The sequence below is a fragment of the Gossypium hirsutum genome, chromosome A09, assembly GCF_007990345.1.
Source record: "Gossypium hirsutum isolate 1008001.06 chromosome A09, Gossypium_hirsutum_v2.1, whole genome shotgun sequence".
In the NCBI taxonomy this organism is placed as follows: domain Eukaryota; kingdom Viridiplantae; phylum Streptophyta; class Magnoliopsida; order Malvales; family Malvaceae; genus Gossypium; species Gossypium hirsutum.
Window position 1 is genome coordinate 67,964,596 of NC_053432.1, and position 13,760 is coordinate 67,978,355.

Sequence of the window (13,760 nt, forward strand, 5' to 3'; positions counted from 1 at the left end):
TGAATATTTAATTTATGGATTATAAAAAAAAAATCATGAAATAGAAAATATAAGAAATTGGAAATTTTGAAGCAATGTCTCGAATATAATTAATTGGGCAGTGACATATTCATACTATTATAAAAAAATAATCATATTTATAAAGAAAAATATTGATATTTTTTTTACAGAATTATTATTATGCACATTGTTAAGGAAGAATAAAATTCACAAACAGGTTTTGAATATATTAAAATTAAAATTAGTATTGAACCCTATGTGATGGCTTAATGATTAAGTGTGTTCATTGTCTCAGATGTAATCTGAATTTGAATTATGTTAATTGCGTTTGTTATTTGAGTTTTGCTCTGTTATTATAATTTAAAAAAAAAATTAGTACTGACATCGATGCTAAATATTTTTTAAAAAATTGTTGGATATCTTTTGGAAAATAAAAAAAATGAAAAATGTTTTATATTTAATAAATTATTTGTGTATAAATTTATGTAAAGCCATCTATTTAATTATTTGAATTTATTTTTAATATTTGTTTATGAGGTGTCATTCCATGGTCAATTCGTAGTATATTTTATATACAAATGAACTTTAAAAGATACAGAATACTTAATTCCAACATGAAGGTTATTAGCTTCTGTAAATAAAAAGAACAAAAAAAATAACGGGCACGAATGCATCTTAAACCCTAGAAGTCTAGAGTGTTCTAATTTTGTTGTTGTTGTCGTTTAAAGTCTAGAGTCTTCCAAAGGTTAAGGTGAGGGGGGTATTTTCGTAATTCAACAGAAACCCTGAATCCATCTTAAACCCTAAGATCTCCCCATTCTTTCAATCATCTCCTGTCACAGCCAATCCCCTCGCGTAAAGAACCTCAGTTTTTGCCCCTTCTCTAACAACAAACATGGCAAAGCGATTGATTCCTTCATTTAATCGCATTTTGGTTGAGAAAATAATCCCTCCTTCTAAAACCAACTCTGGGATCTTGCTTCCTGAGAAGACCCCCAAGGTTTTTATTTTATCTATCAATTTACTTTGTGTTGATGTTATTTTTTCTTCTAATTTTGTGTTTCCCCCATTTGTTATAGTTGAACTCTGGAAAAGTGGTAGCAGTTGGACCAGGAGCTCAAGACAGAGATGGGAAGCATATCCCAGTTAATCTGAAGGAAGGAGATACAGTTCTTTTGCCTGAATATGGTGGCACTGAAGTCAAGCTTGGTGAAAAAGAGTTAGTCCTTTGTTTTACATCTCTTTTTTCATGCTATTATTTCTTACTGTTTTGTATGGATGTGTTTTTTTACTACACTAAGCTTCTGATTGGTTGATGCTTTTCGTTTTTTGAGGAATTATTTAACGCTTAAAAATGTCTAACACTCATTTGCTGTTCAGCAAGTTGAGGTGCTTTGGGTGCAATGCAGTAACTCCTCTAAAAGGTTCACCTCATCATTATTGTGGACATGTATATTGGGGGGGGGATACGGTAGAAGAAAAAATCTTTGATTAAGTACCAGTTTCTGGTGAAGTCTTTAAGAAGTGTGTTCAAGGTTATAAAGCCTCTAGGATAGTCAAGATACATCTCCACCAATGGTAAACCTGGGGTTAATGAAAACAAGGTTAATCGGCAATAATGGACCGTGGCATCAGATTATATTAGAATGTATGACCTTGGTTTTTTTTCCATACTTTACTACCTTGGTTTTTTTTTGACAAGCAGTTATCAGTTTTTTTGTGGTTTATAGTCTCCGGTCGAACTTTTGATTCTTGAATCCTTTGAAACATCACAAGTTGTTGGTGGATTCAATTCCGAAATCTAGATGCTGGAGTTGAATGAGAGCAAACAACATTCTTTGCTTGCTGATTGGCATATAATAAAATCAATTATCTATGTTATCTGTTCTTCATTTTCTAAGATTAATCTACCCATTCATTGGCAGTTACTTCTTTTCAGTTTTAACTTGTTTTCTTCTTAATCCATTGTTCAGGTATCACCTATACAGAGATGATGACATCTTGGGAACCCTTCATGACTGATTTTTGCGGCTGTGGGACTGGAGAATTTGATTCTCATTCAAATATGTCTCTGTTCTTGAAGGAAACAAATATTTACCTTGGACTTGTGACTCTATCAGTAATTTTACATGTTTAAGACTTTTTATTCGTTTGAAGGCATTTTGGATGAGGAATGTTTTCAAGAATTTTACTAGCTATGAGGAAAAAATGTTGCTAAAATCTTTAATCAATAATCTCTTGCATTTTGGTTTTATACTGCTTATTCATAAACATTTTCATAGTGACAAAATTTTGAGTTCAACGATATGCACAAATCCATATGATAACATGCATGGAAATTAATACAGCAAGAGGAATGATATCCTCTTGAAGGATTACCAAATTTGGGATTTAATAATTGAGTAGGTTAAATGCCAATGGTTGCCATCTTTTAATCCTAATCAATCCCTAAATTCATCTCCTCTCTCAATATATAAAGGATCTTCTTAGAAGGAAATTCCCAATCTGAATATTATGTAAAATGTTAAATCCGGTCTTGAGCTGATGTTAAGGATGGCGAGAATATCTGACTTGACCTAATAAGGTCAGGTTTCTTTTAGAAATCAAATTTGGGGATAGATCAGAATTGGAGTGTGTTAATTTTTAAAAATTAGTCAGGTCAGAGTTAAGGTTTATTCTAAACCTGCATCATCTTGACATGAGATAATTACGAAATTACCTTAAAAAATGTTTCATTCCATGGTAAAATATATACCCGTGCTCTCATCTTTCCTGATACAGCATACAGATATGTTGAGTTCTCAAAGGAACAGGAATAGAGTCACCTTGTGAGAAAGATGAAATGGAATTTTAGAAGTTAAAATGTAACATTAACTAGTTAAAGGTGAAGTCGAGACATATACTTTCAACCGCAATAGTGACAGGGAACTCATAAAATATATACTAATATATATGTTTGCTACATCAACTACATCTTATTTGCTTACATCCTATATCCCTTCATAAAATCCTCCCCACCTTGTCCCATTGCCAGCTAGTTGCTCCAATTTCCGCAACTACAGGAGAGAACAAGGACTTAAAAATCTTCAATGAACTGAGAAATTTCCATGCATTATTACAGGAACCTATTGATCTAAGTATACAGCTTTATTATTTTTTTGGTCTTTATAATTACAGAAGGAAAAAACAGGAACTATGCTATTCAAAAAACAAAGGATGAATAGTTTCAATATGGTAAAGAGTAACATCGGAAATGTCTGATGAGTGAACGATAGAGAACTAAAATAGAAATGGGTAAAAGCCAAAAATAAGCTCTTCCTCATTTTCCCATGAGTAGAGACGCTTATGAGACAAGCTGGGTATAAAATTGAAAGTCTAGGACTGTCTTAATCTTTTGAATATAGGTTACATTGAGAATGACTGTCAAATACGATGAAACTCATTTAACAATGCACAACAAGAATGGTTTTTTGATCATAAATTTTCCCAAAACAGGTTCTGCAACTTCTTCATAACCAAGAAGGGGGAAAAAATACAGACGAAGAAAAGAACCTAACAATATAAAACAGGTATTAGCCATGAAGGGACTATCTCTTCAGCAGTTTCATGAGTTTAGGAACTTCTGAGCAGCTTCAAAACTCAGCCCCTCGTACACCTGCAATTGATTAAAGATTTTGAAGTTTTGTCCAATCAAATATCAGAAATTGGAAATTAATCATAAAAAGTATTCAATGGTTATGTGGGATTAACTAAAATAGACATACAAGTTTCCTGTGAACGTGTTGAAAAGCCTTGCAAAATTTGTCTGCCTCTGCTGCACCAACCTATGTCAGTCAACAAGTAGCCGTTATTAACATGTTTAAAATGCTTCCAGCACCATATTGTCAGTAACTATTATTAAGCATTGCAACTGTATCAACAGTAAACCAAAAACTTACTATGACAACAGTAATTTACAATCAACTCAACAAAAATATCCCATAAGAACCTCAAAACCAAGAAAAAGATGATAACATTTGGGGTTACAGGCAAGAACCATTTCAGTAGAAAAAGCTCTTTTATGGATTATTTGGCATGTAACTGCAACATGCATAACTGTTGGCTACTGCAGAGACAAGATTCGATTCAAACTTTTTTTCCTGCTAATTTCTATTCTTATCACTCTGGGTTCCAATCTATATGACCTCTGGGTAGTACAAAGTAAACCTCTTCGGCAAAGGCAGGTAGTGACCTAACCTTTAAGAGCCTGTACAAGGAAGGAGCCCTCTCTTTCTTATTTAGCATTGTATGGTTATTACGGATCAATGGTAAGTAAAACTGCAATTTTCTGTTAATCATTCCCAAAAGAGAGCACATAAAGCTTAAAAGGCTTCATTACTGCTATGCATTATGTAGAGTAGAACAATAAAGTTCTATGTCATAAGAAATGCTCACTCTAATAAACAATATAAAGCATCAAATTCAATTAAATTAATTAATAAGAACTAAATAAAATACTTTAAAATTTATCTTCTTTGAAGCAGAATACTTCAAGTAATTTAAAAAGAAAAATTTCAAAGGCACAAGCCACAGTTGCCCCATGAGAATAGTTGACAAGATGGAACTCTTGGTCTGAGTCATCTAGGACCACATATGCTTTTCACCATGTTTATCGTTAAAGCACATAAATAATCAAAATTTTTGTAATTACTATGTATTCACTCTATAGTCTATATCATCACAAAATAATTCACGTCGCCCCAGAACTATAAAAAAACAGGTTATAATGTTTCCCACAACACTGGTGGATAGCTGGATCTCTTGATGCAGCACCATTGAAGACAATATAAGGTGCTTTGCATCCTCAGTTATTATTAGAGCTCATAACCATCCAAAACTTTTAATGCAAAGTATTCAGTAATTATCATCACAAGAGGTTTGAGAATTGTCAATTGTATAACTAATAGAAAAGATCTTCAGCTATGGCATAATAGAAAAAAGGCTGAAAGAGAAAAAGAGACGGTGTCAGAATAATGGTTGAAAGAATGTAAAGGCCCCTCAAGAATCAAATTATTGGTGTTGTAGAAGCAATCTCACTACAATGGCTTATTACAATTTAACAAACTTTGTTGAGGTTTCAAGCAACAAAAAAAAAAAAAAAAAGAAAAGGAAAAATCATGGAAATTAAAGACTTTAGGAAGATTTCAGGGAGCTATGCATGGGAATCGAGGACCATGGGAGGGAGGATCATTAAGTCCTGAGAAAATCAGATGGCAGGAAACATCTACAAATTTTAGTTACATGTCGGTAAGCAACGCATTCTGTTTAAAATTTTGTATTTGAACACAACAACCACGTTGGTACTACTTTTACTTCTTTCTTTAATTTCATTAATCAGAAAAAATACGAGGTTTGTTTTCAGTGGAAGCAAAGAAACGTTTTGATTCCAACGATGCCTTGCCTCATCAAATCCACAGTAAATCATATAAGTTGCCAGTTGAATTTTGTAGTCCAGTAGTAAGTAATTTCATCAGAATCATAATAACTTCTACATATATTGCAACAAATATGCCAGTTCAGAAGAGAATAAATTCAAGAAAGCCTAAAGAATTTAGAACACTGAAAATTTAGTTAACTTGGAGTCATTATATTTTAGGCATACCTTCTTCTCAGCTGTCAACTTTAGCTTCTGCCAGAACTTATCTGTCAAAAAGAATACATGCATGTAAACAAAAAAGTTTTAAGACTATATTTCAAAAAAAGAAAATGTAAGCCGTTCATTATTTCCCCAAAGTTTGACATATAAATGGAGCAACTGACAACAGATCAAAATTCTTATCCGTACAGTTTTATAGAGATATTTTATTCTATGGACTGTGTGTAATAACTTACCATGCAAATCAGTTCCTTGATTCTCTGTTTCTTTTCTTTCATCATGCCATGCATCTTGCCAGTCCTTAATCTGTTTAGCAAATGAAGAACATGTCAAGCTAGCATATAACAGATACATTTCAACGGAATACTACAAACATTGCTCAATTATAGAAAGAGGAGTAGGGGGGATGAATCAGTTTTAGTAAATACTGCCTCATTTGATGCTGAACAAGAAGCTGCTTGTCTAGATGAAGCAGACTCGGCCTGAAACATTTAAAGATAATTTCAAGCAAAATGAATCTAAAAATTTAGTATCAGAATGACTGCTTTCATAACCGTAAACATTATTGCATGCATCAACAGCTTTCAGTTATAAAAATTGGAAATTAGATAATTAAACTAGAAAACTGCCACCCGTCAAGCAATTTGTGAATGCAACTAAAGCCAAGTAAGAATCTCAGATGTTTCTATTCAATAGTGAGACAATTAAATCCTTAAACAACTTAAAAAAGCATCATTTTGACAACATCGAACAAAAACATTAGCACTAACAGAATTGGTTTCATGCTTAAGTCCCGTAAAAACCCTTACAATACTCTCTTTCCAAATACAGAGGCATGAAACACACAGATCATCAATCAAATCCAAGAAAAAGTCGTCACAATCACAAAAAAACCGATTTAAATATGGTAAGACATAAGATTATTATAGCACTGAAACAAAACGAGGATCTTTCAGAACGTTTTACATTGTGGAACTAACGCAATTCAAAAACCTTAAACCTATCAATTCAGGGCGGAAAAAAGAAGGGAAAAAAAAGTTGAAATTGAGGGAAAACATCGATGAGAGAGCCAGAGATAAATGAACAACAAAAGAATGATTAGAATTAGAAAATGGTGTAGAAAAAATAAAGAGGGGTTTTGAAATTTACATGGTAATCACGAGATCGAACAACAGGGAAGAGATCAAGAAGGCGCCGAAATTCTTGTTCATCCATGTCTCCCAGTTGTTTGAGAATAATCCTCAAAAATTTGTATCTCCTTTTGACTGAAGGTTTACAAGCATGATTATAATCATCTTATTATGACCAAATTGCCCCGGGAACAACAATGACTAGGAAAAAAGACAAATTTTATATTATTTAAAAAAACTTAAAAATAAAAAAACAGATATAAGAGTAATTGAAATTTATATATTATATAAAATCAGTAGTGTTTAAGAGTTAATAGGGGTATTTTAGGTAGAATAAAAAAATCAATAGAAATAATTTAAGCATTAGAAATTAATAAAGATAATTTAAGTATTTTGTAAATAAAGTTAATTTATTTATAAATTTTAATTACTTACTATTAATTATTTTTTATTTAATATAAATAAAGGTGCATTAAGAGTATAAAAAATTAATAGGGTTATTTTAGGTTGAATAAAAAACCAATAGAGATGATTTAAGCATTAAAAAGTAATAAGAAAATTTTAGTTATTTTGTAAACAAAGTTAATTTATTTATTTATAAATTTTAAATTCTTATTATTAATTATTTTTTATATAATATAATAAGGGTACTTTGTTACGATTTCACTCAGGTCATTAGCCCTACCTTCGGCATCCCTCTCATTGCGATTAAGGTAACGACTTTGGGCATGACTAGTTCCGATAGTGTGACAGGCAGTGTGTATAAACCCCAGGAACGAATTCACTGTCGTATAGCTGACCGACAATTACTAGTGATTCTGGCTTCATACAGGTGAGTTGTAGCCTGCAATCCGAATTGCGAACGGGTTTTTGGAGTTAGCTCACCATTGCGGAATCGCGACCCTTTGTCCCGTCCATTGTAGCACGTGTGTCACCCAAGGCATAAGGGACATGCTAACTTGACGTCATCCTCACCTTCCTCCGGCTTATCACCAACAGTTTTCTTAAGGTTTCAAACTCAACGGTGGCAACTAAACACAAGGATTGCGGGACTTAACCCAATACTTTACGGCACAAACTGGCGACAGTAATGCACCACCTGTGTCTGTATTCCTTAAGGCACCCCTCTCTTTCAAGAGGATTCGTGGCATGTCAAGTCTGGGTAAGGTTCTTCAATTTGAATCGAATTAAACTACATGCTCCACCGTTTGTGCAGGCCCTCGCCAGTTCCTTTGAGTTTCATTCTTACGAACGTACTCCCCAGTTAGGATACTTAACGTGTTAGCTACAGCATTTCATGGGTCAATACGCATAGCGCTTAGTATCCATCGTTTACAGCTAAGACTACTGGGGTATCTAATCCCATTTGCTCCCTAACTTTCGTCTCACAGTGTCAGTGCCGACCTAGCAAAATGCTTTCGTTATTGGTGTTATTTCTGATTCCTACACATTTCACCCCTTCACTGAAAATTCCCTTTGTCCCTATCATACTCCAGCTTGGTAGTTTCCATCACCTATCCAAGGTTGAGCCCTGAGATTTGGTAGCGAACTTAAAAAGCCACTTATAGACGCTTTACACCCAATCATTCCAGATAACATTTGCATCCTCTATATTATTGCGACTACTGGCACAGAGTTAGCCAATGCTTATTCCCCAGATATTGTCATTGCTTCTTCTCTGGGAAAAGAAGTTCACAATCCGTGGGCCTTCTACTTCCACGCGGCATTCCTTCGTCAGACTTTTGCCCATTGCGAAAAATCCCCCACTGTTACCTCCTATAGGAGTCTTGTTCGTGTCTCAGTCCCAGTGTGGCTGATCATCCTCTCGGACTAGCTATTGATCACCGCATTGGTAAGCTATTGCCTTACCAACTAGCTAATTAGACGCAAGCCCCTCTTTGAGCGGATTCCTCCTTTGGCTCCTTAGCCTACAGGGTATTACCAGTCATTTCCAACTGTTGTTCCCCTCCCAAGGGCAAATTCTTATGCGTTACTCATCCGTTAACTACTAGAAACACCACTTCCTGTACGATCATGTGGTTAGCATTCATCCTAAGCTAGGATCAAACTCTCCATGAGATTCATAGTTGTATTACTTATAGCTTTCTTGTTCATAGACAAAGCAAATTCGGAATTGTCTTTTATTTCAATGCATAACTTGTATCGATCTGTTTCATAGTATAAAAAAATAATAAAGGCATTTTAGGTAGAATAAAAAGGCAATAGAAATAATTTAGGTATTAGAACTTAATAAGTGCAATTTAAGTATTTTATTTTGTAGACAAAGTTAACTAATTTATTTATAAATTTTAAATTTTATTATGATTAGTTATTTTTTATTTAATCTATATCTATATATAATATATTTTGACCTCTTTTTTTATCCAAGGGAGTTAATAGGGTTAAAGTAGTATTTAAACTCATTATATTTTAATTATTTACTCCTTTAATATATAAATTATTTTTATCAACTCTCTAAAATTTATATCTTTAATAAATATACTTGCAAATAATCTATGAAACGCGCAATGATTATGCATATTATTTATTTTATTAAATAAACATATTAATTTAGGAAAGTGGTTGTTATATTTTTAACATATTGATCGTAACAAATACAATTAAAAGATTGATGTAATATTGCTAATAAAATATTAATTATTTCTAATTATTGTATTAATATACAAATAATAAAATGAGGGATCGCCTAGTCAAGATAATTAGTAATGATATTGATTATTTAGTGGTGCTTAAAAGAACCACCGTCCAAGAACAAGGCTTTACTAAAAGAAGATATTCGTTCCAGTATTCTTGTGGAATCAAGTAATAATTAAATTTTTTTTTTCTTGTATCTAGGCTTCGCGTATTTTCCTTTCTACCCAAAAGAACACAAAAAGTCTAATATATGTTCAAAATACATTGAAGCAGATAGAAAAGGAGGAAACTGATTATTGAATTGTTGTTATATCCGTTGGCTTCCTTTCAATTACTATTATGTGATGTATGAATAGTTTTATTTTTCTCTTTGTATAAAAATGTATCTTCTAAATTTAATATATTTAGCCATAATAAAAATTTTGAATTTTAATAAATAACACTAGTAACTAAAAAAGGATTTTAACTGAAGACGTGGATTCGAACAATTAAAAAATAATTTCACCATCGAACAATAAATAACATTTTTTTTTCATTTTAATCTGTAGGCACTAGGCATCAATAATTCAAAAATGATTTCAAAATTAATTTTTTTACCTTCATCAATTTTCAAAATATGATATTATTTAGCTTTAAAAAAAACACGTATTGTTCTTTTGAATGATAATAATTCTTTATTTCATTAAAATACTTGAAACCACGAGAGCCTACCATTGCGAAGTTTTGAAGGCTGAAAAATCCATTTGCAAAAGTAGAGTATTTTCTTTGCCTGTAAATGCTTCTACAAACAATATGATGAAAATAAATATGGGAAAGAATGAACAAATTATGCAAACAAAATCACAAAAACTATCGATCTCCATCTCCCCCATCAAAATCAATAAAATACTGCACCTCCTACAGTTCTCAATCTTCTCTCTGCATACTTGTCGGCTTTGACACTGAAATGAGCTTAGTACACAATAACAGATGAAGATCATACACCAACTATATGATATAAGGGCTATTTTTATCAGCTTTTAAGATCCAAAACTGGCATTGACGAACAGCTTGTACCTTTACTAGTTTACACGTTTCATTCAATGGCGCTTCTTGCCACCACCTTTCTTCTTCCCTCCGTTCTTTTTACCACTACCCTTTTTCTTTTTCCCTTTATTAAAAGGGTGACCATCAAAGTCATTGTCTTTAGCGGGAGACTTGTGAAACAAATGCTTCACATCGAGTACACCATTTTTAAAATGGCCTTCACTTGACTTCAAAACCCTGTCCTCAGGCCTCCGCTTGTCTGTGGATCCTTTAGTGCCACTACCACCAAGCTTTCCTCTAAATCGGCCAAGAATCATATTCTGAAGTTCAAAAACGAAAAGAGTAATGATCCACAAATGTTTTTGTATCAGCTTAAAGCATCATGATCTATATTACCAGGACTCTTATGTTTTCTTAGGTAATCATGCTCAGACCTGTATGCTAAACATGCATACATAGGTATGAGAATGACCTTCCAAATATATGAGAAAACTTTTAAAAAATTGAGTACATTCTGAGTCCGGATAACATAGATTATGGCCAAAAGGCAATGAAAGTAAACCACCTCTTGAAGCATTTTCTCTTCTCTTTTCTTTTGATTCTTCATGACCGCCTTAGCAACACTCAGAGGTAATCTCTGCCTCTTAGGGGGCTGCTTTCAGGAAAGCAAAAGCTAATGTTAAAAATAATTTAAAATAGCAATCACTCTGCAGTTTTCACAGTTTTATATTTCTGAAGACGAAAGTCCTTACCTTTCCACCCAAAGAAACCACCTTCCTATTCTCCATCTCTTTCCTCTCCTTCCATGTCATGTGGGAGGATCCTAAAATGTAAAAACAGAAGTCATCAAAACCACTATATAACTACATAGAGAATTACAATCCATAATTGGAAGGGGTGAAAATTTCGAAACAAAGCTTCAATCATATCACATATTGGAGCCTATGTTACCCGGACTCCCCATTTTCTCTAAAACATCAGTGTCTTGACATATATTTGGATATGGAGTATGAAAGTATAATCTTTTAAACATATGAAAAATGTATCTCACACTTACTCCAATTCCAGATGACATAGATAGAGCTAAGCTTGTTTGATCTATTCTCAAAGTAAGTCAAGACATATATGTTTTGAGATCAATATAATTCCCAGTAAGCATTCCAAAATATAAACATTCGAACTATTTCAAAAAATCTCCAAGAACTCAAAGCTTTTCATCAAATTTTGAGGCATATCAGTCCACACCCTAAAACTCTCGAACAAAAGCCAGATACATAGAAGCGTAAAAATTACTTACAGCATTATTATGAAGCCCAAGTACGCTTTAAGTCCTAAAAATCTATATTTCACCTTCGTTGCAGCAAATTATAAGCAGCAAGAATGGAATTTTCATTGTTCTTGCTGGAACAAACACATTTGAAAGATTTCGACAAAAGCATGTAATTCAAGGCAGATCAATCAAAAACAAAATCTACCCAATTCAAACAAATTAGAGAAACTACAACAACACTCACCAAAACAACCAAATTTAATACTAATATCACCCAACGGTAAACAAAGGCAACACCCTAAATCTTAACCGGCATTGTTTATATGACCATTTAACTACTTTCTAAGCCAATTGAGGTTGCTTGGATGACAAAAACATAAATTAAAAAATATAAAAACAAAATTTTAAAAAAAGAAAGAAAGAGGGGAGCAAATACCAAGAAACTGGATATCTTTCATAATGTTTTTAATGTTGAAGCGGTGGTCATTGGCGGCGTCCATCTGATTCCCCGGCTCTTCCTTCTTCTTCGTCATCTTGGCCACTGCCAGATTTATACAGATATAAAAGGAATAGCTTAAATTTGAAAGTATTGATGTGGGAATGGAAATCCTGGATTTGAAAAGGGGGAACAGTGAGATGGGGTTTCAGAGTCGGCTTTTGCTTTCGCCCTCTCGGTCGCTCGCTTGCCGTATGTATCAGTAATTCATGTTCTGTAGGGCAAATAACTGGGGCTGGGTCTAATAGGCTTTTATGCTAATTGGCCCAACTAATTTGGAACCTTTTTATACTTTGTAGACTTTAGGGTTAACAACACCATGTAATTCTAAACATCAAATCTTATACCTCATAATTTAAAATAAAAAAATTAATGGATGTTGTAAAGATTTGGTTTCTTATCATTCCTCTAATTTTTTCAATTTTTGAAAAGTTCGATATTTAACAATTTTGGTAATAAAAAATATTATTGATTCTTTTTTAAATTAAAGTAAAAATAAAGGTCACACGATTTGATCCATCAGTTTGACAAAAACTTTAATCACAGTCCCATACTCATATTTTATACTTTCCTTTCTCTTATTTTTCCTATTCTTTTATTTTTCCATAAATAAATAGAAATAGAAATAAATAATATAAAATAAATAAAATAAATTTAAATTTATACTTGATTATAACATTATTTAATTGTATTATTTTAAAAAAAATAATTTCTAATTTTCCCTTTAACCTTTTATATAATTATAATTATAAAATATTTTATATTTTAATTAAAATTTAGAATCTTATATTTCATAATAATTATTTTTAATAACTATTTTATTTATAAAAAGAAAAAATGAAAATGAATTTATAAAATTAATCTAAATGAATATACTTTAAAAAATTAATTATAAATTTTGAAAATACTTAAATTGCATAAACTATTATTACTTACTGTATTTATTTACAAAAAGAAAAAGAAAAAGAAAGAGAAAAGAGTAATAGTAAAACCAATAAACTATAAAAGAAAGACCCCAAATAAGAGAAACCCCAAATAAGACCCAAAAACAATATCAACCATGTGAAGAACTCTACCTCCCCACAACAACAAGTGATACTATCCGTCCCTTACAATGGCTTATATCTTATAGGTTAAAAATTTAAACCGTACCAACTGCAAAACGTGCACATCCCCTTATAAAGTGGCTTATATATTACACATGGCTCGATTTAATGAGACATTCTTACAACGTAAACCTCACCTCAAACTTAAGTTCTCAACAAAATTGAGAAACAAAATCACAACTGACTAAAGAACAATATCAACTTGAATAGACAAAACTTCTCCCAAAAAATTCAACCTCCCCTCTACAATAACATAACCAACTGTTGCGATGTAATTGGGAAACCAGATTAAACATTCACCCAGAAATAAAAGGGCTATATGCCTACATTTGAAATGTTAAAAGAATTCTAATATAATAAATTACTCTCTATGCTAGAGCTCATGACTCGTGAAGAATACTTTGATATTTTACTGTTTCAAAATGGAAAAAAATAAATGTTA

The 13,760-nt window shown here is 32.3% G+C and overlaps 3 protein-coding genes across 4 annotated transcripts; 1 reads left to right on the plus strand and 2 right to left on the minus strand.

Annotated features, from left to right (window-relative positions):
- The first annotated feature begins 596 nt into the window (after positions 1 to 596).
- Positions 597 to 2,254, plus strand: LOC107889268 (10 kDa chaperonin, mitochondrial). Its single transcript, XM_016813635.2, has 3 exons — positions 597 to 1,000; positions 1,080 to 1,219; positions 1,974 to 2,254. The coding sequence occupies exons 1-3, from the start codon at positions 896 to 898 to the stop codon at positions 2,020 to 2,022; spliced, it is 294 nt and encodes a 97-aa protein (XP_016669124.1). The 5' UTR covers positions 597 to 895; the 3' UTR covers positions 2,023 to 2,254.
- Positions 2,255 to 3,362: 1,108 nt separating this feature from the next.
- Positions 3,363 to 6,967, minus strand: LOC107889269 (uncharacterized). Of its 2 annotated transcripts, none has more exons than XM_016813637.2 (6): positions 6,785 to 6,967; positions 6,067 to 6,117; positions 5,872 to 5,941; positions 5,642 to 5,682; positions 3,765 to 3,824; positions 3,363 to 3,655 (listed from the first exon to the last, which is right to left on the minus strand). In XM_016813637.2, the coding sequence occupies exons 1-6, from the start codon at positions 6,848 to 6,850 to the stop codon at positions 3,605 to 3,607; spliced, it is 339 nt and encodes a 112-aa protein (XP_016669126.1). In that variant the 5' UTR covers positions 6,851 to 6,967; the 3' UTR covers positions 3,363 to 3,604. The 2 variants fall into 2 exon arrangements, with proteins under 2 accessions (XP_016669126.1, XP_016669125.1); XM_016813636.2 differs by having other exon boundaries at positions 6,064 to 6,117; positions 6,785 to 6,949.
- A 3,293-nt stretch (positions 6,968 to 10,260) lies between these two features.
- On the minus strand, positions 10,261 to 12,466 carry LOC107890302 (uncharacterized). The gene is made up of 4 exons (XM_041076510.1): positions 12,153 to 12,466; positions 11,199 to 11,269; positions 11,012 to 11,098; positions 10,261 to 10,766 (listed from the first exon to the last, which is right to left on the minus strand). Exons 1-4 carry the CDS (start codon positions 12,247 to 12,249, stop codon positions 10,500 to 10,502), a joined length of 522 nt encoding a protein of 173 aa, XP_040932444.1. The 5' UTR covers positions 12,250 to 12,466; the 3' UTR covers positions 10,261 to 10,499.
- Between the last annotated feature and the right edge of the window lie 1,294 nt (positions 12,467 to 13,760).

Excerpts from the sequence above, each read along its gene's own strand:
- LOC107889268 (XM_016813635.2), top strand. The coding sequence starts at position 896 with ATGGCAAAGCGATTGATTCCTTCATTTAATCGCATTTTGGTTGAGAAA. Across the intron at positions 1,001-1,079 it reads TTCCTGAGAAGACCCCCAAG|TTGAACTCTGGAAAAGTGGT; the intron begins GTTTTTATTTTA and ends CATTTGTTATAG. Across the intron at positions 1,220-1,973 it reads GTCAAGCTTGGTGAAAAAGA|GTATCACCTATACAGAGATG; the intron begins GTTAGTCCTTTG and ends TCCATTGTTCAG.
- LOC107889269 (XM_016813636.2), bottom strand. The coding sequence starts at position 6,850 with ATGGATGAACAAGAATTTCGGCGCCTTCTTGATCTCTTCCCTGTTGTT. Across the intron at positions 3,825-5,641 it reads AGTTGACAGCTGAGAAGAAG|GTTGGTGCAGCAGAGGCAGA; the intron begins GTATGCCTAAAA and ends TGACTGACATAG. Across the intron at positions 3,656-3,764 it reads AACACGTTCACAGGAAACTT|GTGTACGAGGGGCTGAGTTT; the intron begins GTATGTCTATTT and ends AATCAATTGCAG.
- LOC107890302 (XM_041076510.1), bottom strand. The coding sequence starts at position 12,249 with ATGACGAAGAAGAAGGAAGAGCCGGGGAATCAGATGGACGCCGCCAAT. Across the intron at positions 11,270-12,152 it reads GAAAGATATCCAGTTTCTTG|GATCCTCCCACATGACATGG; the intron begins GTATTTGCTCCC and ends TTTACATTTTAG. Across the intron at positions 11,099-11,198 it reads TGGTTTCTTTGGGTGGAAAG|CCCCCTAAGAGGCAGAGATT; the intron begins GTAAGGACTTTC and ends TCCTGAAAGCAG.